The 26,482-nt window shown below is 33.5% G+C and overlaps 2 protein-coding genes across 9 annotated transcripts in view; one reads left to right on the plus strand and one right to left on the minus strand.

The window, feature by feature from the left end:
• LOC134268277 (epidermal growth factor receptor kinase substrate 8-like) overlaps positions 1-2,584 on the plus strand; it is a 47,894-nt gene extending 45,310 nt beyond the window's left edge. For 7 of the 8 annotated variants that reach the window (XM_062750471.1, XM_062750476.1, XM_062750477.1 and 4 more), the window contains one exon: positions 1,253-2,584. In XM_062750471.1, coding sequence (XP_062606455.1) covers positions 1,253-1,350 — 98 coding nt within the window. In that variant the 3' untranslated portion in view covers positions 1,351-2,584. Of the gene's footprint in view, positions 1-122; positions 177-1,252 lie in introns of all 8 variants that reach the window. The other variant, XM_062750475.1, reaches the window with a different exon arrangement.
• Positions 2,585-3,441: 857 nt separating this feature from the next.
• On the minus strand, positions 3,442-24,594 carry LOC134268275 (plastin-3-like). Its single transcript, XM_062750461.1, has 13 exons — positions 24,435-24,594; positions 14,084-14,242; positions 12,882-13,051; positions 11,087-11,182; positions 8,265-8,472; positions 7,627-7,812; positions 7,311-7,388; positions 6,984-7,191; positions 6,566-6,742; positions 6,356-6,457; positions 5,936-6,045; positions 5,455-5,598; positions 3,442-4,714 (listed from the first exon to the last, which is right to left on the minus strand). The coding sequence occupies exons 1-13, from the start codon at positions 24,501-24,503 to the stop codon at positions 4,544-4,546; spliced, it is 1,878 nt and encodes a 625-aa protein (XP_062606445.1). The 5' UTR covers positions 24,504-24,594; the 3' UTR covers positions 3,442-4,543.
• Positions 24,595-26,482: the final 1,888 nt, after the last annotated feature.

The raw sequence follows: 26,482 nt of genomic DNA on the forward strand, positions 1-26,482 counted from the left end.
CTTCAGGAGGTATTTTTTGTGTTAAAAAGATATGACGTCATTTGCCTGTGAATGGTAGGTAATGGTTTTGATTGCAGTATTTTCTCTACGTAATATAAATTTGATTCCTGTAATTTTTCCAGTGGTTCAAGAGATAACAGATGCCTTTAATGACATGTTGGAACCCTACGAATAAGGTGATGCTTTCGCCCTTTATACATTAATAATTGCCGGGTTTTCTGTATAGATACTTTTGTATATATAAGACTGTATTTCAGATTAAACATTGTAATTAATACCACTATTACAGTCAAACTTTGTTATCTCGAACTCGATGGGACCGAAAAAAAATTATCTGAGGATTCGAGATTTCGACTACGAGGTAAAAATACAAAAAAAAAAAAAAATCATATATGTACTTTATAGCGACTTCGACATATCACTGGTATTCGATCATATATCCGTTTTCGAGATAACGATGTTAAACTATTTTCTTGTATTCACATACAATCTAGTATTAAATTTAGAACCAAACCACGCAGTAATGGATAAGGGCTTCAACTAACAATTAAGACATCTTTGTGCAGCTAATCACACGGTTCAACGATTATTTTTCTTTTCGGGCGTATATTGTTTTTGTTGTCTGTTTGTGTGTTTTCATATCTGTTTGCGTGGTGACTTTAACCTTCGCCATAACTTTTGAACCAGATACAGCATATTTACTCCACTAATAAAGAAATACATTCAATGACCTTGTGACCACTGTAACCTAACCTAAAAATAGCTTTTTATGTTTTATATATTTTGAACAATAGGAGATAATTACTATGCACACTGATTAAGTTCTTTCAAATGACACCAAGGTCATGACCTTGTGACCTTGACTGTGACCAATATGCTAAAAATAGATTTTTTGAATTCAAAAACACACACTTGATTTGCTTTGCTTTTTCATATACAGCGTGGTGTTTTCTTGCAATACAGCATTTCCAATGAAATACATTAACGACACTTTAATTACTAAACAACTTCCCGTACTTCCAGCATAGTCAGAAAACCTTTTTATTTTTCTATCCGTTTTCAAAATTGTCTTGCCGACACTAGTGATTTTTCTTTCTTTTTGCAAAAGTATGAACATAACAATTTGCTTTTCTTAATAGTTAGATCTTTTTTCCTCTAGAAATATTTTTTGAGAGATTTTCGTCATCATTTCTTGTTTAAGGATATTGTATTGTTTAAGGTGAGTAAATTTCTTTTTGTTGTTTTCTTTCAGGCGACGCCTCCGACAACATGGAAAACGTTGGTCTTACGTTGAGAGCGATGTTACGTCATCAGCGTAAACGGATTTCTAACAGCGTGTATCATGATTAACATATCATGTCCCAGATATTGTGATATAAAAATCATCTTTGCTTTGACTTTTCTTTAATATTCTTAAATAGCTAATTACTTGTATATCCTTTTATAATTTGCTTGAAATCCATCTATATTTCAAACAGAACTACAATTTTAAAATGTACACGTTTTCATCCGATTTAATTTTTCGACTATAAGAAGAAAATATTTGTATATAATTACATATCATATGACGTTTGTAAAAAGGGAACATACTTACATCTGCGATTTTAACATTAATAAACAGATGTTCAAATATTATGTTGATAGATGTGTTATTATAAACTTGTAGTATATTTTTATGGTTTACTGCAAAAAAGCAGAATTTTAACTGCTTAAAATTGTAAAATATAACTATTTTTTTCAATTAGAATTAGAAGTTTTTGCAGCAATTATCTGGTGACTTTATTCTAAGAAAGAAAACCTAACTGAGTGATATATATAGATATTTGTTGATTGTTTTGTTTGATCCAGGTATTTTAGTAGATACATATATTTATAGTTTATCATATTTTGTTTTACATGCTTTCAAAATAGTGCCATGTAGTTTTTTTTTTTTGACAATGTTTTAGTCATATGTTACAGTATTCTAGACGGTACTTAATTTTCTCCCCTTATTTTTACACCAGTTGAAAACCAGATATTGTAAAATACAATAGTATTGTAGTATTACTTGCCAACCAAATTAAAAGAATCAATAATTCATGAATGTATTCAATGTGCCAGATCTTGCCTCCCTTTTAGTGAACAAAGCATAGGGAACTTGTAGTATACAATGTGTATGTATGTTTAAAAAATGTACTATTAGAACTGAATGTCATACCATTAATATACAATTTCCAGTTAACAACAATGCCATAAAAAATATGCACACATATGCACCAATTTAAATAATTAAATATCATCTAGGTCTTGTTCAGAATCTTTTTAAGATTGTTGAATTGATTAGATTATACATGTAAATTTTACTTCAATATTTTAAAGGGAGAAACATGCATTAGAGATTATGCAAAAATCAAACTCATTTCCTTTTATTGCAATTTTGAGTGCCAATATATACATGATATGCATCATATTAATTAGAATCGTATACAAGAAGTGAATGTCACTTTCCATATGTATATTTACCACTACTTGAACTGTCAATTTATCCTTCATATTATGTAACTCATACCATACATATGTTTGTTACAATAAAATGAATAATTTATGTGAAGTGTTCTTTGATTTAAAATTTGCCAAGTACATGAACAATGTTTCTGTAAGCACAGGTATGATTTTTCTCACTTAATGATATATGATATCATCTTTATTTCTTTGTTAGAACAGGAATTAAAGTTGCAGCTATGGCAAAAAAAATCCAAAATGCAATAGCTGTGATATTAATGCCCATAGTAACAACCTAAGAGAGCATTTTATTGTTGAAGAATACTATTGGTTTTTTAAAGCCTAAAGCCCCTAGGTAAGGGAAATAACTCTGTCAATCCTCTAGCAAATATTCAATTATAATAGTTAAAAGAATGATGAAATATTTTAATTAAATAACAGACTAATTTAGATATGTTGGAATGCCACAACTTGCTGGCAGAAGGTTGGCAAATTTAACATGCATTAGACACTTATAGCCAGTCAGCATTTTTTTTTCCATGCCAAATTATGCTGCATCACACATTGTAATATCAATTATCGGTAGTATAGTTTCATTCAAATGACTCTAAAAACTTGTTAAACAGGTAATTTTTCAAAAGGAAGTACCTTTGTATTTCATTAATTTAAGTGGAAATTCAAGTTTTAAATGATGTCCTCATTGTGAAACAGAACGCAAATCTTTATAACTTCAAATTACCGGGTACATTCCAAAAGCCCCAAGACAAAGTTCATTTGCTCCAATATTAAATGAAAAAAAAAAGAACTTAATTGTGCAAGGCCTTTGCTTTCCTGTGAAAAGTAACAAAAACCTTTTTTCTTATTCCCGTACATTGTTCAACAATCTATATAATTTTATTTAAATAAAGTATTATTCCATCTGACAGTAAAGTCCATTTCTGTAAGCAAGCAAAACTACAGTTTTGTTTTCAAATTGGTTTTATTAATAAATCTAGAATGTATAAAGGTTATTTTTTAGGCTTTTATTCATTCAAGCATATGTCAATAACAGCAATAATTAGACAAGATAAAAAATAAATTTTCTGTTGATGGTGAAATGTTTCTATAATAATGATACAAAATGATTACAGGCATATGTTCAAACCATTCAAAGTGGTCACACTTATATAAATAAGGTTCTCTCCTATTAACAGAGTTTTCAACAAATGTTCCAATAAGAACAATCAACAGTCAAAAAATGATATTTTTCTGACCTAAATAAGATTTCAAAGTCTCTCACTGGAATGTTACATGGAAGCATTTTAATCCACTTAATCCAGCACTATATCGATTCCTTGTCCTAATTATCCACCATGTTTTATCATCAGATCTGAACTTTTGACTAACACTACTGGTTACATGACTTAATAACTAGACTCTACAGAGACAGGTTTATGCATCACTTTCAGTTTTTTCATTATATATGATTGTTTAATGTCATGATAGTTCAAAAGTAATATAAAAAAAATCACAGATAATATGGTGAACAAATATACAGGAAGTGTATACTTTCATATTGTTCATAAAATAAATATGAAAACAAAATTATTTTCCAAAAATTAGAAAAATAAAATTATGAAACTTTTCTACTGACTATACATCTGAAAAATGTATATGAAGTGGTCCCATTGCATAGTGTTGGAACATTTTGGTCCACGTTTTTCAAAATTTCCAGTAAACAGGAAATCTTATACACCCAACAATTAAGTACATGAGCATATGTTTTAGTTTATTGCTAAGACAATGTTTGCATATATTGGAAGAAACGTAGGAATAAAATTTCTTATTTTCAAAACATGGAAAGTTTTTGTCTTCAAACATAATACTGCAAAATCATCCATGATTTTTCACTTTTCCATCTGCTCGCCCAATTTAATTATCTATCCATTCGTTCTATACCTTTCTAGCAGTTCCATATAATATATTGAAACTAAGTGAATAAAGAAAAAAATATTTGAAGCAATTTTTTGACTTGTTGTTGCACAATCAGAAAATGCAAGCTGATACTGATTATGAAGGTTTTCTACGATGTTTCTCCATTTTGTTGGCTTCTCATGTCTCTAGCCATAAGACAGGCGAAAATGGTCATAATCATTTTTTGTTTAACGTCCACAATGTCCTCAGGCAAAGCGTACACCTTAGCTCCGGCTTTCCTGGCCATGGAAATGGCATATTTAGCATTGGACATCTTGTCCTGTTAAATAGGTCAAGAAGAGTTAATTTAAAAAAAGATACAGTATACAGGGAAATTTTGACCCCAATTTTATTTTCACCCCTTCGCTCACAGAGACTAATTAAGAATTGGGCCTCTTCAAAGAACACAGTATTTCTTAAACAGAACTGCAATAATCAGTAGTGCCGCTACCACACATGAACCCTTGACTGACTGGGCTTATAGGTCACCTGAGCATTATGCAACAACTTTCCAGTGATTGAATTTGATCCATGTTTTAAGCCAGATGCTATAGCATTTACAATTTTGATCATCATAACTATACACTTAGCAGTTGCTTAGTTTGGTTACTTAATACCCATAGGCAGGGTAGGGGAACAAAAAATGCATTTCAACAAATCAGTAATATTCAGCAATAATCAGTAGTGCCGCTACCACACATGAACCCTTGACTCTTAGGCCTAGATCCACACATTGCACAATTTTTGAAAAGGCATCCTTGCTTTTCAAAAGTATTTAATTAATACCAAGGAGCAGATTTCAAACAATTCATTAAGTATATTTAAAATGGAGCAAAATTTGTATGAAAGCATGAAAATAACATGTGGGAAAAATAACCAATAACAGTAACAAAATTTAGCTGGTAGGTTTGTGTATTATGTTTCAGTGAAAATAAGGAGTATTTTAAACAAAACATACCCGAAAACCCTTCATTAAAATTACCAGAACTCCAGAGCACTGAAGAGAATAAACTATTTTACCTCTTCTGAGTGTCCATCCTTTACTAAGTCGTAGTTGATCATTCCTCTCCTGATGCTGTCAATGAGGTCGATGATCGTTTTGCCGTCCGACAAAGTGGCATCATTGAAACCTGTGAAGCTGCTCTTCTTACCTCCCTCTCGCAACTGAAAATCAAGAAAATTTTAATTTTTTGCATACTTTAACAGCACTTGCACTGTAACCAGGCAGAGAGTTGATGACAGATTTAAAAAAAAATTCATTAAGAGTAATTTCCCTTAGGGCACTCAGTTGCAGGTTTACTACTAATATTCCCATATATTTCATGCTTATTTTTATCAACAACTTTTTATCCATAGCTCCAAGATTTTGTGCTTTGTTAATTTTTAGTTTGTTCCCAACCAACAAAAAGAGGTGCAATATCCTGTGAAGAAAACAAAGAACATGTTCAAAAAAACCAATACTAGTATAAATCAATGTATGTGGCATATACAGCCCACCTACCTTGGCATTAGCCCACTCAATGATGGCTGCATCGTTGATAAGAGAATCCCCTCCAGCCAGCTGTCTGAGGATACTTAGTGTGTACGCCCTCATCAACTGCCACACAAGACCTACAAGGGTACAAACCAGGGTCAATGTTTGTAGAATCATACATAGCATTTAATGTTGAATATTTTCAAGAGCAGCAAAATATTTCAAGTGCAATGACATTACTTGCAAAGGTTAAGTTTCTTATTTGCTGCTTATAATATTTCCAAAGAGTCTATATAAGATGACATTTCATAATTTTTTTTTCAAAAAACTTACTTAAGGTTCATTGACTCTCTGATAAGAAAGATGACTCTAACTGAGCTAAAAGACTGTTATTCCTTTTTTAAGGACTAAACAGAGGAATGATGCACCTTAAGATGGAATACATACCAAGTGTCAGTGTGGGGTTTCCTTCATTAATATCTGCTCCACTGATGCCCACCAAGGAAAACTTACATTCTTTTCCTAGTTCTACTACATAGTTACAATTCTCTGAAAAACAAAAAAAATTATAAAAATCTCAATTCTATCATATATTAATAATTTCTCATATGAACAAACAACAAATTACAAAACATGCATGAAATGAATGAGGTATACCTAATTTTTCAAAGTTAATTTTTAATTTGTTGAACTTCATAATGACTTTCTTCCAGTTCACAACCCCCGGTCTGATAATGTCATATAATTTGAAATACACAAGACCATCCTGGAGGTCGGAGTAAAGATAATGTACATAGGGCTGCACTCCCAGACTGTTCATCCAGTTTCTGTATGCTGAAAGGTACAAGAAAAATTAAGTCAAACTTGCTTTTTTCAAAAAGAAAGAAAAATAGATAAATAAATTTTAATTTTCTGAAAAAAAAAACTTTATGTTTTAATTTCTTTAAAATTATAGTTCCTTGATTTGACACAAATTAAGGAAAATGTATAAATTTTCTGCTAACATATTTTCTTTCATCATTTTCTCTTACTCTCTTTTTTTTGGCCATATATGACTCCTTTTATGTCCACTTACTCTTTTCCTCTCTGGTTTCTTCTACGACGTCCATCTCCATGTCCTCTGGGGGTTCCAGGGCTGGGTACTGGTTAAACAGGTTAGCCACGTAGGCCATGTTCAACTTATAGTTACCCGACGTCACGTCTTTAGGCGACACGAAGCTGCGACAGCCGATCTTATCTGCCTCCTGTAACATGAGCTCAGCTCTCTGCTCCAAATTATGTTCCTGAAATATAATTCAAAATTTTAATTATTTATTCCAATGCAGGCAAATTCATCATTTGATTGTTTAAAATCTGACACAGGGAATATGACTGCTGTTGCCCAACATCATTATGTACTTACAGACATAGGTGGACCTGCCATGACACCATTTTCTCTTGGTGCGATCTGCTCCAGTAAATAGCAGTAAGCCTCAGAGTCCTGTAAAAAACAGCAAAGGAAAATCCATAACTAACTGTTTGAAAACCATCAACTATAACATGCAGAAACACAAGTTTTTTTTCCATTTATGTCAATTTTCTTCACTTTTTCCAGTTAATCCTTTCTTTCTGTTATGTTACAACTTTTGTACATGTATACATTTAACTACAAACAAGAGAACTTTCAGCTCATGCATTTGTCAATTTTTTCACACTTGTTGACCAAGCTTCAACTTTACCTTGATGTCGTTCTGGAAGTTATTGATCCTGCGGTCGATCCCGGCGTTCCTGAGGTGGTAGTTAACCCAGCGAATGAGGATTTGTTCTGGAGACAGTTTCTTAAGGTCTTCTGGGGTTTCTCCTTCTTCCAGGAGGTTGACAAGACCAGGGTGGTTAGCCAAGTTAATATCACTCAGCAGACCAATCTAAAATTGCAACCATTACAACTGTAAAAGTTTCAGTGACTGATAAAGGACTTGACAATGCATGCATCCAATCTGGTTTATACTAAGTGTCACATTTTGATTAAAAAATATATCAAGAGCCTACACAAATTGGTCATTTTTTTTATATAAGAAAGATATTGATATGTAATCTTTTTCTAAAATTTAAGTAAACTATGTTTGGTTATCTACACTGCATTGGAATTTCATTATTTTTTGCTGCAGGCACAGGTATGTAATATTTATCCAATAATTGTCAATCTCAGTTCCTAATGAGAATTGAGTCTCATGAGTAAAATGTTTCAACATTTACCATGCTAGCTCTTTAAGTGTTTAATTCTCATTTCATCACAATAAATCAAACATTGCTATTATCAATATCATCAAACATCTGTGTAATTTAAAGAATTGGGTAGAACTACCAGGACACCTACCCTAATGACTTGCCACAAGAGGCCGAGAACAAGATGAGGTTTACACTTCTCCAGATCGTCGTCCCCGATGTTGACAATGTTACAGCCGATAGACTGGGCCGACATCAGGGCCAAATTGTGGTTCTCCGCCCTGCGATAAATGCTGAGGTTTGTCTTGTTGATGGCACGTTCATCAATGGTGTCTGGTACAGATTTGTTGATAAGTTTACTGTAACATAGAAAAAGAATGTTATAATTTGTGAAATTGAAATAAAAATTCCCAGCAAAGAAAAAATTTGACTCAAATCAAATCAATTTTATGTAATTCAAGACATAAAATTGTGTCTTCTTAAAAATGTCAGAATATACCCTCATATGTACTAAATTTTATTATGATGCACATCCTTGATTAATGCTATGAAAATCTGTAGATTGGGAGGGAATTATCAGAAACTGAAGAAACATACACAAGTAGTGACCTATACTATCAAATGAACTTAATTTCAAATATGTGCTGATGAATTGGCCAAATCATTCATCAGTTAATAATTTCTACAAATACTTTGTATCATTTCTCATGGAGCAATGCTTTTTTCCAAATCAAAGTTGAAAGTAGTGACTGTAACACAACCAAACCAAGTTTTGGGATGAAAAAGAAGGAAGCCCTCACAAGTAACATTTCTAGCTGAATGGCTTAATAGCTTAGAGCAAAAGAGGCTCCTGTAATGGCAAATATAATCAAAGGCCTGAAGGGCCTGCGAGTTGACTCGCTCGAGTCAATTTGAGCTTTTTCATACACCTGGGCACAATACCTTCATATATTCAGTTTATTTTGCATCTTAAGAGATTAAATAAATATCCATGTTCGGTTCATAAATAAAGTGTACATTGCTTTTCCTTTATAAATACAGGTTGGCACTAATATATTTTGACTGGATTCTATAATGAATTTCAGCACATTAGCTGAAGTGGTCAGTGTTATGGAATAATTTTATAGACACAGCAAATACTTTAAAAATAGATTTTCAACAACAACTAGCTGCAGCTAATGAGGGAGCAGCAGGTGTTTGTGTTCCAATTAAAGTAAATAAAAGATGGGAAGATTGACCACCTAACATTTTTGAACATATTCATACGCAGTAATTGTACATCTTACAGATATTTAAATAAAAAATTTCTTTAAAAGCATGAAGGTATAAATAATGTTACAGTATCAAAAAATTACCTCAAAAAATCACTCTAAAAAGCATGTTTTGCTAGAACTATTATCTTTGGCGTATGGATCACCTTGATGAAGTGAAAAATTTTACAGCTCTGAAACTGTTAACCCTCTGAAACGGCTATGTCGACAAGGATTAGCTCGCTACGCGAGCCAACTCAATAAAAGCACTACTGAATGAATGAAAATTATTTTCAATATCATAAACAGGAAGACAATGCTACTTTTTAACAACTGACATACAGTTCAATGAGTTTATTTGGGAAAAAAATATGTTGCTTTAAATTTATCCAATGTTGTCCGGCTTATTACATAGTGACCCTAGCTTTTGTTCAACCAAAACAGGTCAATAGATTTTGACTCAAGTTTCTGTTTGTAGCATTTGCTCTAAATAGTAGGGATCAATTCCTAAACAGCTGATTGTACAAGTGTGGAGGGTGACATATGGCCAGACAACAAGGAAATTTTGTTGTGATGCACTCTTGCTGGGGTTACATAATGCACTGACGTACTATGAAGAGACAGTGGGAAATCAGCTATGCTTAGTTAATTCTTTGACACACCTCTAATTCTGCTAATTATTCTGTGAACTGCACAATGTGCATTTTCTCTTATAATGTTTTTCACAATCAACTGTTTTATATTTCACAAGCATCTGGTTCATTTTTTCTCTTTAACTGTATAAAATTATAATAGAGTACATATATAGGCCACTAACCATGCACGTTAAATTTATTGAAAAAGTTTAAGTAGGGTGTCGAGCTATTATACATTATATACATAAGGAAAATGTAAAATATTGCCATATAAGGGATGCAAAATCATCAACTATTACTCATATCCATTATATTATATCAGTTTTACTGGAAAGTTGTTTAAATCTTACTAAAAAAAACATCCTTAGACAAAGATTTTAATTGCATGATACATATATTTGGATTTCAAATACACTTGAACTTTTATATATATGACATATATTTGTATAGTCTGATAAGGAAGTTTACATTCATAAGAAGAGACCAAAATAACTTAATTGGAAAATAAAGATCAATTTATTTCTTATTGCCCTCTACAGGTCAGAAGGTCAAATTTACAAGAGGCGATAAATAGCCCATGTACTGCTTTAAAAATAAAATGAAACTGAAGATGTATACATTTGAATACATTGGTAGGGCTGTTCCTAAAAATTGGAATAGCAGGGACATTGAAAGTGTAGACAGAGGTCTGAGGTTCCTCCCCTGATAGGAAGTTGAGGGGGTAACAAAGAGTAGCCACATGATAGTCATTATAGGCAGAGATTTATGCAAGGGAAACTCCCCGGCCCCCATGTCTTAGGTACAACTTTCCCTGAGGGTTATCTTCTCCTTTTATATAGGTGTTTGCTGTTTTAAAAATGTCAGGCCTTCTCCTTTGCAAGTATGCATACTAGCTTTTAATTGTCACAAAGAATGAGAACAGAGTAAATTCAGGATGAGGGGACACAGCCCCTGTAGCTCCTCACTACAGAAGGATACCTTATGATAACACAGCAAATTCTGGTTAAAGTGACATGCCCCCTATTGGGATACCATATGACAACAGAGTAAATTCAGGTTAAGGTGACACACCCCCTTTTCCTACTCACCACAGAAGGATACCATCCTGGGTCTTTTTGTACAGATCCTCACCGGTGGAGGACAGAGGGAGGTACTTGGCACAGTCTGGATCATCAGCCAAAGCCCTGTCCATAAAAAGTCAGAACTTAATTTTGTTATATACATAATACATGTAATACAATTTTATACTTCATATAAAATATGGTAAAATAAGTGATACATATACATGTGTATCATATAAAATTAAAAGTATTCAAAAATAAGAAGTGAATAAAAATTGTTAAAAATTTGAAAAAAATGAATCACAAATCAATCAGAAATTAAAACATGAGACCCATGAGCCACAAGGCTCTCCCAAGTAATCAGCATTTCACCTTATATTTCTTATCCTATGTGAAACTTCGATAACTTTTTATGATCCCACCCTAACCTGGGGCATGACTTCAACAAAATTAAATCTACACTACCTGAGGATGCTTCCACATCCATATGACTAATCATTGCTTTGCTTCTTTTGAGAAGGAGGAATTTAGATTTTCCATATAGATTCACAAGTGTAACTTTGATTCCCCATTGTGGCCCAATCCTTACCCTCCTACGGTCCATAACAATCCTTTCTAGACAGGTGGTTCTTCTTCAGATTTTTTAAGACATCAACCCTATTCCCCCTACCCTTTTTTAAATCATCTCCCCTTTACAGAAAATGTGGCCTTTGAATTGAACAAATCTTAACCCCCTTATACCCAAAGATGCTTTATGATAACATTCAAATTGGTTGAAATTCGTCCAGCAGTTTTGGAGAAGAGGTCAGAACTGTGAAAATTTATCAGATGGACAAATAGACAGACAGACTGTCAACATGTGATTAGTAAATCTTATTTGATCCTTCAGTTCAGGTGAGCTAAGTAAAAAAAAAATGCCTATCAGTAGCTTTCCAGTGCATTTAATTTATCAGCATAAGAAATCCTGTTTTGTACTTGAGCAAATACTTGCAGTCTACATCTGACATGATTACGGGATAATCGCTGTCAAATTCTCTAACATCTACAATTTCTAGCCATTACATTTGACAAACTTTACTAGCTTTTTTACAACAGTAAACATAGCTTACATCTTAATTTCAAAGTTGTCAATTGCAAAAGGGAATTCCTTTGAATGCACCGAATAATTCCTATACTCAGTGCAACATTAATGACATTCGTCTAGTCAGGACAGTTCAAAAGGTAAAATATTTACCACCGTACTAGAATCTTAACTCATTAATTTACTGCTTTTACATCATTAACATCAAGAAAATTAATTATAGTCTAGTGAAATTAAAATGTCACTATTTGCAGGACATTAAGACAAAACAAGCAAACAAAAAAATCTGAAATTACTGAAACTAAGAACACACTAGTTAGTCTTGTGTTGAGTTTAACACTTGTTGGAAAACAACAAAAATCAAGGTGCAAAATAAAAACAAATAATAAAAAGAGGAAATTACGTGTTCATCAAAATGTGAATGTGAAAAAACAGTAGCAAGCTAGGTTATATGTCACACATGATCTCTATTATTTGTTGCAGAGCACACTCAGCACAGCACACCAGCACACTAGTGTGCTACCTATTAATCCAGTCAGAAAATGCTTTCTCGTCCTCTTTTTTGACACTATGTGTGGTGCCTTCTACGGAAGCTTGTGACAGTCCACCTAGTGATTCCACGTTTTTCCGCGACTTGATCACGGTTTTCCAATGAACACTTTGATCGTTTTTGCTCTTCAGGTCGGCATAGATCTGTAAAAATGGTCGAGGATTATTAGACAATGTGTTACGACCCCCTACCTGTTGATCCAGTCCGCGAAGGCTTTCTGTTCCTCCTTCCTCACGGTGTGGGTGGTACCCTCCACTGAGGCCTGGGAACTCCCTCCCATCGTTTCCACATCTTTACGAGTTTGGACTTGCTTTTTAAACGTTATTCCGATATCTTTTTCCGCTTTCAAGTCAGCATACATCTATTGTTATTGTAACACAGCAAAAAAATGGTCAACATGTTAGTAATGGGCTCACTCAGAGAAAAAAATGATCATGCAATATCGATGTGATAAAGATCATACACTAAAGAAAAATTAAAATTTTACTGTAAGGCCACACCAATAAAAATATTTGTTCGTCGGACCAGTGCACTCGTATTTAAACAAAACTATACAAAGAAAAATTAAAAATTTTTCTGTTGATTTACTTTTTTTTTTAGAATCCCATGGCCACCACTACTGTTTCAAGAAATTTAAGAAATTTTAAAGTGGATTCAGTACTAAGTGATCTTATTGTTTCTAATGAAAAAGTACAACTTGAACACTAATATGTCAAATACAAGGAGTAAGTCAAGGATTGTTGGTGGCCATGACCTTATGATGAACTTTGACCTTTAACCTAAATATCTAAACCAATCAGATATTTCTTTCAAGAGTTGTAATGACCAAGATATCAAGGTCTAAATGTGCCTCTGTTCTGTTGTCTTCAGTAAATTTTTTACGTGTTGTTTGCAAAACTTGTTTGTCTTTATCTACTTGCAAACATAAATATGCACTTAATTCGTCTGAATTATCAACTTTATCTCAAAGCTATCTGTAAAGTTGTCAGCACAATAGAAGTGGTTTAAATTCCTTCCAGTCTGACATATTAAAAGCCATGTTTCACTATTGTTATATGTGAATGTGCATGAATTTATCCATTTTTTATTGCAATAAAGGTGTGAAAGCCTTAATGTCAATAATCATGTTCATTTCAAGTTAAATGCATCTTAATGCTTGTGAAAATTAAATTAAAACTCTATTTGAAATATTACAACAAACTGTGTACAAAATAAAATGCATGTGAATGACTGCACACAGAGACAGTAAAAACTTGTAATATTTATCAGTTATCAACAGAAAATCTACTTCAGCTAAACTTATCAAAATGCAATATTATCTAAAAGGAAAAACATAAGTCATTACAAAGTCCACAAGGCATTAGACATACAAAGTACCCCCGGCACTCCGTACCTGTTTGAATTCGTCGATGTCGATTTTCCCATCCTTGACCTTTGTGTCGTATTTGGCTATAAGGTCACGGACCTGGTAGCTGGGGATTTTCATTCCACACAGTTCTAGAGCATGTTGTAATTCAGAAACTTCTATAGAGCCACTGCCATCTTTGTCAATCTGTCAAAATTAGGTCAAATATTAATTACTGACCATATAGTAGGATACATTTTATCATTCTTTCTTTCTACTTGTTGCATTTTATGCCATTTCAATATCAATTCTTGAAAATGAATATGTGAAGGGGGAAAAAAAACTTTGCATATGTTAAAATATGACAACAAATAAATCAAATCAATACAGTTACTGACAAATTTTATGCATATAAATATAAATATTCACTGTGAGTTTATGCTTATTATATAAGTGTATTTTTTCACAGTGTACTTGTTACCGGTAATTATGACTAATTGACCAGACATGGTATAACAAGTTAAAAAGTTAAAAAAGTACTGCCCTGGTGTAAAATATAATTTTTATTCATCCTTTGTATATTCCTATAACCCTGTTTCATTGTATTCAACATGAAGTTAGGTGCATACAAATGAGAGATTGTTTTTAAAATTCAAAATGCTAATATACTAATGTATTTTTCAGTCCCTTAATAAAAGTTATTTTTATCCATAATTATGTAAATTTAAGTACAGAGTGTACATTTTTTCTCTTTGTTTATGTGAAAAAGTGAATATTTTGTCTTTCAAAATGTTTTACTTTAATTTACTAATTTGTTCAAACACAGTAAGGAACTATGCAGCCCCCCGGAAAAATTAATGTTAAATTTGTTGAGAGCATATAGTATGGAAACTTCCTTTAGTTCATATTAATATATAGATCTGTACATTGTGGAGGGGCAAAATGTGTGTTAAATGTGTGGTCATGTAATATTTGTCTCTAGAATAAGTTTACACCATGAGGAAGTTTTCAAAGTTTAACCATGGCAAGTTTAACAGGGGAAACACTACTTTAAAAACCAATTTTATAAACAAGGAAACTGAACAAGGGTATATTGTATCATCATAAACGGGCCTTATAGGTCACCTGAGTATTGTGTAACAACTTTCAAACAATTAAATTTGGTTTGTGCTTTAAACCAGAGGCCATGAAATTCAATTCACAATCTACAATTTTGAAAGAGGCACCATTGCTTATCATAATTATTAACTTAGCTTACTCTATTTACTTAATACCCAGAGGTAGATCAGAGTAACACAGAAAATACTTCCATTTTATACCCAGTTGTGTTCACCCAAAGGAACCACTGATCCATGGGCCACATACCAGTATTTCAAAATTTTGAAAATGTTGTCATAAAATGGTTGATTAATACCAAAGAGGAGATTTCAAAGCATTAATTTATTTTCAGACTATGTAACCCCCCCCCCCCCCCAACCCCTTGACTCTGGAGGCATAAAAAAACCACTTTGCTAGATACACCATTTCAATTCTATACTTGGGTCACAAAACCCAGAAGCAAAGGAAAACCCAGAAGCAAAGGAAAATATTTTCAAAGAATTAATGCATTTTTACTATATAATCTATAGAGCCCCGCCCTAACACCAGAACCCCTGACCCTGGGGCCATAAAATTCACAATTTTGGAAGAGGCACTGTTGTTTATCATAACTATGTGCTTAGTTAGTTTATTTAATACCCAGCTGTCAGAGAAGAAAATTTTCAAAGAATAAATGCATTTTTACTATATAATCAATAGAGCCCCGCCCTAACACCAGAAACCCTGACCCTGGGGCCATAAAATTCACAAATCTGGAAGAGGCACTCTTGCTCATTATAACTATGTGCTTAGTTGGTTTATTTAATATCCAGGAGCAGAAAAGAAGATTTTCAAAGAAATAATGCATTTTTACTATATAATCTATGACCCCGCCCTAACAAGAACCCCTGACCCTGGGGCCATAAAATTCACAAATCTGGAAGAGATTCTCTGCTCATTATAACTATGTGCTTGATTAGTTTGTTAAATATCCAGGAACAGAGAAGATTTTCAAAAAATTTATGCATTTTCACTATATAATCTATAAAGCCCCGCCCTAACACCAGAAACCCTGACCCTGGGGCCAGAAAATTCACAAATCTGGAAGAGATACTCTTGCTCACCTTAACTATGTGCTTAGTTAGTTTATTTATACCCAGAAAAAAAAGATTTTCAATAGAAATAATGTATTTTCACTGTATAATCAATAGAGCCCCGCCCTAACACCAGAACCCCTAACCCTGGGACCATAAAATTCACAATTTTGGAAGAGGCACTCTTGCTCATCGTAACTATGTACTTTGTATATTTAATACCCAGGATCAGAAAAGAAGATTTTCAAAGAAATAATGCATTTTCACTATATAATCTATTGAGCCCCGCCCTAGCACTAGAACCCCTGGGGCCATGAATTTCACAATTTTGGTAGAGGACTCAATGCTCATTACATTCATGCCAACAGTTTGCCTGCTTGATGTCCAGGAGTAAAGAAGAAGATTTTTAAAGATTGCAATAATTTTAGTGGTTTTGGCCCCACCCCTCAGGCCCCAGGGGGGCAGGGACCATGAAATTCACAATTTTTGTTCCCCTCCATCCATAGATACTGTATATCACTTTTAACTATTATTAAGAAGATCCTGTCGATTGTAGACGAGGACAATGAGTCGAGCTACTTAGGATCCTCTTACGAGTGAGTCAAATAGATTACTCAGAAGTTGAATCCTTGCCACATATTAAAGCCCTACACACTCCTTGACCATAAGATCAAACCAATGACAAAATATTTGACAGACGGAGCACATAACCCCAGGTTTATAAACACCGATGACCAAATATTGGACGGACAGAGCACATAACCCCAGGTTTTATCAACACCGCAGATGTACGACAAATGCCTTAAACTATTGCACGTAAATTATATTTATAACCCATAATACCAATTAGTACACACTATATAAACTCTTGAAGATAAAGAATACATATGTCCCTTGGGCCATAGACCTGATGTGTTTGTTTATAAGTTGATGACACCGAAAAAAGGTCAATAAAACGTCTTTATGACTTCATGAATAATAAAGCAGCCATAGCTGAATGGTACATAAAACATCTGAAGCAAGACCTGATTGCTGGAATGTGAAGCCATCATTTCTTAACTTCTTCTTGTCACTTTTTAAGTGATGGTGCAAGTATTTTTTTTCACTAAAGAACTGCAGTAAGATTTTTTTTAGCACTTGTGAAAATACAAATGGCAAAAGCCTTGTTTGTTGGTTAAACATATGATTTCTACGGTAAATCTTTGATGTTGGTGGTAATTTCATCTGCTGGGTGTTGACTGATTAAATGGTTACTGGACAACACAAGGGACCATTCTTTCTGAGTATTTACACAACTAATTCTTCCATGAATAGAGAGATTAAATGCAGCAGTCTTCTCAACTGTCAACAGCTCCATGATAGATTGGGTCGATCTATTCTACAAAGTAAACAAGTCTCTCCAAAAATAAACGACACATACCCAGTCACCCACTAACATGGTCATGACATTCTTACAAAAATCTGTCCTTTTAGACCCTAAAACTCTCTGATTGTACAAGACTACCTCATTCACTCCAAGAGGTGCCGATAATTTTCACAATGGTTAGCATGTCGTTGGAAAAAAAAAGCTTCACATTATCATGTATATGGATAGTAAGTTTTACATCGACCTTACAATCTGACCTTGGCATGCCGACTATGTGATTTACAATTAACAGTGCTATATGCCTACGTCTGCTGACTTTGCTGTATTTAAAAATGCATACCTGGCAGTAATTTTCCACCTGTACTTATGAGTCTGTTCTGCACTTACTGCTTATATATAGACAAATTTCTTTTTTCACCCCTCTGTATATGTTAATTGCCTACATTTGATTATACTCCCTTATTCAACCCTTCGATGCATTCATTTACACCAACAGGTTAAAGTTTCAGGGCTGGTAACCTAATATGTTTATAAGATGCTAGTGTCAAATATTCATGAACCTTAATCTAACCCAAATACACAACAGATTGCAACCTATTCACATTAGGGAAATCTTTAATTTTGCAAATTTGGCCCATCCACGCATGCATGGTTTTCATATCAATCAATGGCTCAGTGTTTTAAGTGCCCTGGACCTTTAATGATTGAAATCAATATTAAAGGAGATTTATCAGTTATCTGGAGATGTTAACTTATTTACGGTGTATATGTTGACACATTATCATATGTCCTCAGTATTATCCCAAACAGACCTCATCTCACAATGGAGTGTTAACCCAAATCGGGGTTATGCATGCAATCTTACATTATGTGTCCTACTTCTTAGACCGAGAGAGGCAAAATCAAAACCTGTTTGACAACTTTAAAAGCCTTTCATCACCTACAACTGCCATTAGACATAACACACCTTTACTGCAAAAATATTTTCAGAGCTTAGACGGTTTATAGTACTACAGTTTGTACACAGGTTGTAACGTTTCTGACCTCATAACTGAATTTAAGGAATGATGGGATGTTTTAAATTGTGTTTCACTTTGTCAGAAGACTTATTCGACAACTTTTATTAGTATTTGTTCAGGAATTTTTATAAGCTCTTTTACTACGGGCAGCACCTCTTTTCAGAAACAGCATTTAAATGAATAAATGATATGCCAATCACACCTCTAACACATGAATGAACAGGATTACAATCATGTACTATAGTAGAATATCTACTATGGTGCAGGGTTTATAGCGTAAATGTCCCAAGACACTACTACATAAAACATAAAAAAAATGAAGGTGGGGTCCAAATAAGCAATAAATGAAGATACACTTCTATCTCTTCTACATAAAAAATTGAATTAAATTTTGTCACAAGACTTCCAGATTAGGTTATTTAAAATTCCAAGACGATCGATCATATCCATGTGCCATTCATCAAAGCTTGCACACACCTACGTAGGGTATTGGAACATACATTTATTGTGTCACAAATGCCATCTTCACCAAATATATCAGGAGCTCATACAAACATGAACCCTTCCAACGCCCAAAATCGAACATTTTGTCCCCTCCTTTAAATCCAAATTCTTTTTTAACTCTTGGCCCACACAAAATTTACCCCCAAATCTTTGCTCCCTGTGGAAAAATTCCAATACAAACATTTAATATAAGCTGATAAGACAAATTTCATACACTCTCTGGAGTTTGCTTACCAGTGGATTATCACATTTAAGGCATTTATATTTTCAAGGTGCTGATTCTTTTAATTTTACAATTGGTTTATTCTCAACACTTTTGTTATATGGAAGTAAAAAATGTGTACTTTATAACTGTAATATCAAAATAACAGAAAAACAAGATGATTTAAAATCAACTCTGACAAAGTGCATCAGTTTATATTTACGTTATGCAGTGTATATATATCATTCTTTTATTATGTCTCTAGCCCACAATATGACAGGAAGTTTTATAATAGAGGATGAAGACAAGGAAAAAATCACACACTTGAAAACAAGAGTTCTAACAACTCAGACCCTTGACCCATCTATAAGACACAATATGCGCATCCCCCTAATCGAATCCACTTGACCAGAGTAGCGTCAGAAAGGAAACGGAAAACCACTGACCGTACAGCTTCCTGTATCCTGTCTCCATGTTTACATACATCTTCCTCTCTCAAACAGTAAAACTACAGTATACAAGTTTAGCTTTTAAAAAAAGCTTAGAGAGTCAGCCAGTGGATTTTTCTTATCTGTGATAATGTTTTGAAGAATACTACGGTACTGAAAAAAATGCATTATACCGGTATTGCACGTTTGGTCTCTTAATCAAAAGGCAGATTTAATGTAATAATAATTTAAGTTCAATTTCACACAACATAATTCCATGAAATTATAAACCAATCTCATCGGATCTAAAGGAGTTTAATTTATGAGGATAGGGGACATAGCAGTTTTAACAATCCCGCGGCCACCAAACCTCGTAAGCTTTACTATCACCCTGTTAGAGTTGTCATGTTGCAGGTTGAATCACTCAGTGCAACTGTGTTTAAACAACAAAGACACCTTTGCCCCTGCGATAAAGTAACAGCCATACTGAACCCTTAATTGAGAATATCAATAAAGGGCCACTTAAATACATGTAACAAGTACGTACATTTTCTAGTACTTTTGAATTAGAAAAATTTCATTCAAACAGGTAACATGTAAGCTTTGTTTAGGCTTATTTTTGCATAATTTAAGACACGGGTATTTTTTATTTAAGTTTGTTAACTATCACCACTTTAATTTGACCTAGCTAGCTGAATTTAAACTTGAAACTTAAAAAAAGTAGAATTGAAACAAAATAAACAACACGATGACTGGTAAAGAAATTCATTTATCAAACCTCTATAACGTAAGAAAACTATAAATCCATTAATCTGATTGCCACAACATAAATAGTTTCATTCACCATGTTCACTAAACAAACCTAATTCAGAGAATCTGTGTCTCCCACTTAGGAAAAAAAGCATGGATTGCGCAGATCTATTAAAAAAAAAAAGAAAAAAAAAAAAAAGAGGGGGTGGGAGTTGGTCACGGGGCCATATGGTGGATCGAGTTATGGTATAAAATTTGATTGTAAAACGCAAAAATATTTCTTTTGATATTGACTGGAAATGAAAGTTTTACACGCACTCACACAGAGATGTGAATTTATTACCTTGACCTTTGAACGTCAAAATAAATCTATAGGTGTCTTCCTTTCAGCATAGGTTGTTGTGCTGGAAAATTTCATTTCTAAAGCTCAAGGGCTTATCGAGATTTTGCACGGACACAAAAGTGTTCAAACAGACATAATTTTGATTTCATTACCTTGACCATTGACTTTTTTACCTCAAAATCAAGAGGGGTTTTCCATAGTAAGTTGTGTAAAATTTTACAACAAAAGCTCAAGGCCTTCTCGAAATATTTCAAGGAATTGAAAGTGTTACAGACAGAACTACAGACAGGGGCACGGAAGGACAGGCAGACCGAAATAAAATAATATCCTCCACTTCCAGCGGGGGACATTACAAACGAGCAAGCTCAGCCAGTTGTGTCTCTTCTCGAAGTATCCGTTGTATGCGCTAACAAGTCAGTTCACTAAATTGCATCGGGATCGAAATGATGTTATTAATGAAAACGAAAGTAAAATTAATAAAAACTGAAAAACTTCAAAATCTCTATTAAACCAATGTTTATGTCGTAGATTTAAATACATAAATAAAATAACTTCAACACACTTTACAAAAGACCTTCAATTAACGCGTCAAACACTGTGCGATATGAATTCATACAACTGTATGCTTAACTGCGTAGAACACATTTCACGATCAGATGCGAACCAGTTTAATTACTGCGAACGAGGTTTTAAAAACTGTGAAGTAGGATTGTACAGAAAGGTTCTAGAAACAAATAAGCATAAATGACTTTCTTATTTAAGTTGAATTTAAATTTACAGATTACCGTGGTGTTAAATAGGGATTTCTTTGTTTAATCTATACTGATTTTACTGAAATGAAATTAGCTAGAGTTATTTGCTGCAGAACTACCTCCCAGAATTCCAAAACGCGCAAGCGCATTTGAAGTTCTTCGTACCATAACTAGTCAGCCCGCGGGCTGACTAACAACATAAAAACCTGCTCTTCCTTTCTGACTTTTTATTAATATAGCTGTCAACTCTTGCTAATGGGTAAACTTTCTGTCTTGTGTGTATTGGGACAACTGTAGATTTAACACATTAATAGGACCACAAATATTCTGTCATTAAGAGCAGTGGTTCATTAATTTTGTAAAAGAGTGAATTCTTTCTACTTCTACTGATTCTATGACCCAGTATCTGATTAAATCTTCACAACCTTTTAACATGTCCATATTCTGAGTTTTTCTCTCCACACCTACTTAACAGGTAAGGCTATCATCACTGTACCCTCTCCTACACATAGGAATTCACCAAATTTACACTGACAAACTCGACAAACATACGACTTCTTAATGGCAGGCAAACCAAACAGACAAACCTCCTGGAATAAGTTTGTTCCTCCCCGAGTTTACGATTGCTGTCTTCGATACAAAGTGATGGGCTACCTGTCATTTGTCTGACGGTGGTCATCTTACGATCCATGCTAACCTTGTGTCAATGTTTTTTACCACTCGGAGACCCTTCTGTTTGTCCGCTGTCATCTTGCTTCCAAGTACACCAATACAACCACTCCATGAGTGAATGTCTGGGGAATTTATTGCATTTGCTGCCTGGACAAATTCTATCTCTCATGATTTACCTGAATTGGTTTCCATTGGGTGTTAAAAGGACAAATAAAGTTTCATGCGTTATTTGTTTACCCGTACTTTTATATGAAATTATGACAAGCTTTTGAAAGAAAGCTAATATCATAAATATATGTCAGAGTTGAACTTTTATGCATTGCAATGAAAAAGTTTGCTTTTACTTTGTAAATGTAAAGAATGTTACAATGGGAAGGACATGTTCACAATCGAATTAATCCATAAATTATAATACAGGATGTAATTATCATATAGAACTATTATACAATATGGAAATCAATGCAATGTTGTTAACACATAAGGATGGAATCAGGATGCAGGCAAATCACTGACACAAGCATCAATATAGCACCTATTATGAACTCAAACATCCTCTCTCTGATACTTTTAGGAAAGTTCTTCCTTTAGCTTGTCTGAACAATATCCCCTCCCTCCTTCCAACTGGCTTAACATGGTATGGAAATTTGTTGCAGGGGATGCTCACTCCTCCATGGCACCTGATCCCACCTCTGATATAATGAAGGTCCATGTTTGCTCTGATCCAGTTTTGTAAAGTTTAATGGGATTTTGAGCTAGAGTACGGTTCGTGATCTCCACATATTTCATTGTTTCTGTTTCCTATTTTAGTAGTTTATATTGATGCATAGAAATTTTGTTTTTCCTTGTCACAAAAAATATTTCCTTGAAGATTATTAACTTATTATTCTGTGAGGGAAAAAATAATTACGTAAAGCTATCTTCCCTCTCTCAGCCTGCTAACTTCACACAAATAAGAAGCTTAGTGTGTCATTTCCTTGTGGACTTATAAGCTAATTAAAATACAATACAGAATGTGGGAAAGGGAAATAACTACAGGGAAATGGTGTTTATCCAACAAGTCAGTAAACATAGACATTCAATATAGTTTTTACAATAATTTTCTCTGATCAAATAGTGCAAGTATACTAAATGTACATGTAGATGCGCAAAACACATGTGCAAATCAATGTAACTGCCTCTAACAAGAAAGATCACTTGATAAACAATAAATGTATTATTTGCCTTGATCAGATTTTTAATGTACGTGTTTAGCCCTGGTGTAGACAGTACATCTGTTTTCTCAGAGTCAGAAGACATATACATGCATGGGTCACCTTTACACCTTGTTACTGACAAAAAAGCATCCATCATTATTGACAGGTATAGACTTTCCATTTATCTGTATATATACACATATTTAGCCCAACATCAATGATCCATGAAGTTTCTTTTTCATAAATCTATTATTATTGAATTATTTAAAGAGATACTGGGTTTTACATTACATTCAGTTACGCAATGTTTTAGTGATTATGAGGACAAAGTTAAAATATGTAGAAATCATGGACATTTAAAGGATTAACATTATGTAACAAACCTTACAAATCTGCGTTTTGTTACTTGTCTAATTGAGAATATAGTCCAACTCATACAACTAACACCATTTTCAAATAGAAATGAATGGCAATTAAGGATAGAGTACTTTAAAATTCATAAAGGGGTATACAATATTCTTTTTCTCAGAAATCACCTGTACTTATTCATTGTCATGCCTCTTGCTTGACATGCATGTTAGTTACTGCAAATTATGAAAGATCTGATAAGATACCAAAACCAGATGACTGAAAACCCCAAACACTTTGGAAAAGCCAAAATATATATCTGCAAATGTTCACAGCAAGTGTGCAACAAAAGACCAACTCCATGCTTTATTCATTAATAAAATCCAGACTTGAAACATTTGTACTTTCAGATTACATTACCGGTGAAATGGCATGAGTTGTGATAACGGTTTCTTTGAGTTTAATACAGTATGATGTAAAAACACAACTTCTTGCCATCTCGAATTTCCAAAGTTTACGTTTGACATCACAAGAATGACAACAAAAAATATGGCTACCCCCTTTCACCGGCCTGGAGCAAGGGAACTCCAAAACACAGTCATGGCCGCTACGAAGGATATCTGGTGACAATCGAAATAAATGGTTACTTACCGTGTTAAATGTTTCCATTAACTCGACCAGTTGATCATCTGTAATTGTTAAAGTTTGTCGGATCGACATCTTGAAAGTTTTAGGACTGTCTCAGTCTGTGCTCTAGTAGTAAGGGTGGGACTGTGATGTCACGTGATAACAAGCGGAAGAAGTCAGGGAGGTCCTAAAAGGGGAAGAAGAGCTCCTCAAAAGCCGTTTTAATACTTCTTACCTTATACGGAAAATCTTTCTTTTTTTTTTTTTTTAAAAAGCATTTGTGTAAATTTTATTTTTATTTGATACAAAATCAGAAGATATATATAAAATTTTATTTTTTGTTTTAAATATAGTTGATGACCAAATAAGGTAATCTTTAAATTGGCACAACATGAATCACTCACCGTACAAAAGTTCTCATTAGACATACATCAAGACAAAAAATACTGCGAAATATCTACTGAAAACCAAAAACCACACGTCTTCATCTTATTGTTTTATCAGGTGAAATTTTCAGAAACTTAACGATATCTTACAAAGTTAACATAAAAATTTCAAAAGCGTTTTCTGAAAGTATCTCTAGAATTCTGATATATTTTTCAAATTAACATGATTAAAAACTTGAATCAATTATTAAATGTGAAAACCAAGTAGAGAGAAAAAACTTACCGTATTTATATCTCTTATATTGTAAATGCTTCTTTCAAGATTAACTTGCGAAAATGAGTCAGGCATATTCTAACTGAATCATACACACACACACTCTCTCTCTCTCTCGTTTTTAATGCACACAACCTTATTTTATCTATTTCTTAGCAGTTTTCATTCATTTTTCCTTTGATATTCCACGAGAATTTTCGCTGCCCGATCGGATGATGTTCAAGTAACAGGCTTATAATGGGTTTGATTTTTTTTTAAATTTATCATTCTTTCTTCATTTATATTTGTTTCAAAATTGCAATTCCATGATACATGCAAATATTTGGGGAAAATAGCTTTTATCAAAGACATAATTATTTATAATTTTGTTTTTATTATGTTCGTTTCCTTTTTTCCATGCGTATATGACAAAATATACATGTATTTTCCATGCTGGTTTCAAGCTCATATAAAGAGAAGCAACTCTTACCATACATTTGGAGTGACACCTCTCCTAACATCGTCGGAAACCAGATCGACCGTGGGTTTCCGACGATGCTCTCCTAAATGCCTTCGTGTAAATAATCTATATATCTTCAACGGAAAATTATTTCCTTCGAAAGTTTATGTAAGAAAAGATCGAAGTATTTTCCTTTTAACAAGCTGAATCAGTTAAACTGGGTGTTTTCCTTTAAAAAAAAAATGCACAAAACATTCGTTTTTGAAGGGGAGGGGGGTAATTGACAACGTAGTAAACATACAAAAGTTAAAATGATTTTGTCTTACCCTTATTTCCTTGAAACATACACAGAATCTTTATTACATAGTGTGAGTGTCTGCATCTCCTATTTTACATTTTGATGAGACATACCAGTACATGTATTATATTTGATGTTTCCAATAACAAAACTGAACACTTTCTTTCATATTCTGACGGGTATCCATCTCAAGTCTTTCTTTATCATTAAATTAAAGTTACCGAGACCTGTGTACCTCCTTTTTCTTTCTTTCTTTCTTTCTTTCTTTTTTTTTTACATTTTGGTAAGACACCTATCTGGGGTTTCAAATGGCCATTTTTAAAAAAATAATATTGGGGGGTACATACCATCTTTAATCCACAACTCACTCCTCCAATATCATTGAGTAAAATTTCAGGAGACTTAAACAAAATCTTTATTACACAGTGCCATTGTGCTTCTCCTATTTAATAAACTTTTGATCGGACTTTTATTTACATGTATATTTAGTGTACAGCAAAGGCAAATTATGGACATTGCCACTTTACTCATTACAAGAACGTTAGACATTTTATTTGTGAGCTCATTGCTCACTGTCCCTCTGTATTATATACTGGTAGCTTAATTTAGGAAATATGATGCTGCGTCCTACAGAAAATTATACAGAAACTATCAATATATATTTCTAAATTTGAC

Source organism: Saccostrea cucullata, unplaced genomic scaffold, assembly GCF_032062105.1.
Source record: "Saccostrea cucullata isolate Sc308-1 unplaced genomic scaffold, CSIRO_AGI_Scuc_v1 ctg293, whole genome shotgun sequence".
In the NCBI taxonomy this organism is placed as follows: domain Eukaryota; kingdom Metazoa; phylum Mollusca; class Bivalvia; order Ostreida; family Ostreidae; genus Saccostrea; species Saccostrea cuccullata.

Bases quoted from the DNA above. Each gene is read 5' to 3' on its own strand.
- LOC134268275 (XM_062750461.1), bottom strand. From the start codon at position 24,503: ATGTCGATCCGACAAACTTTAACAATTACAGATGATCAACTGGTCGAG. The intron at 14,243-24,434 runs GTAAGTAACCAT...TAATTTTGACAG, and splicing joins TAATGGAAACATTTAACACG to ATTGACAAAGATGGCAGTGG. The intron at 11,183-12,881 runs GTAGGGGGTCGT...TTTTATGGACAG, and splicing joins TTCGCGGACTGGATCAACAG to GGCTTTGGCTGATGATCCAG.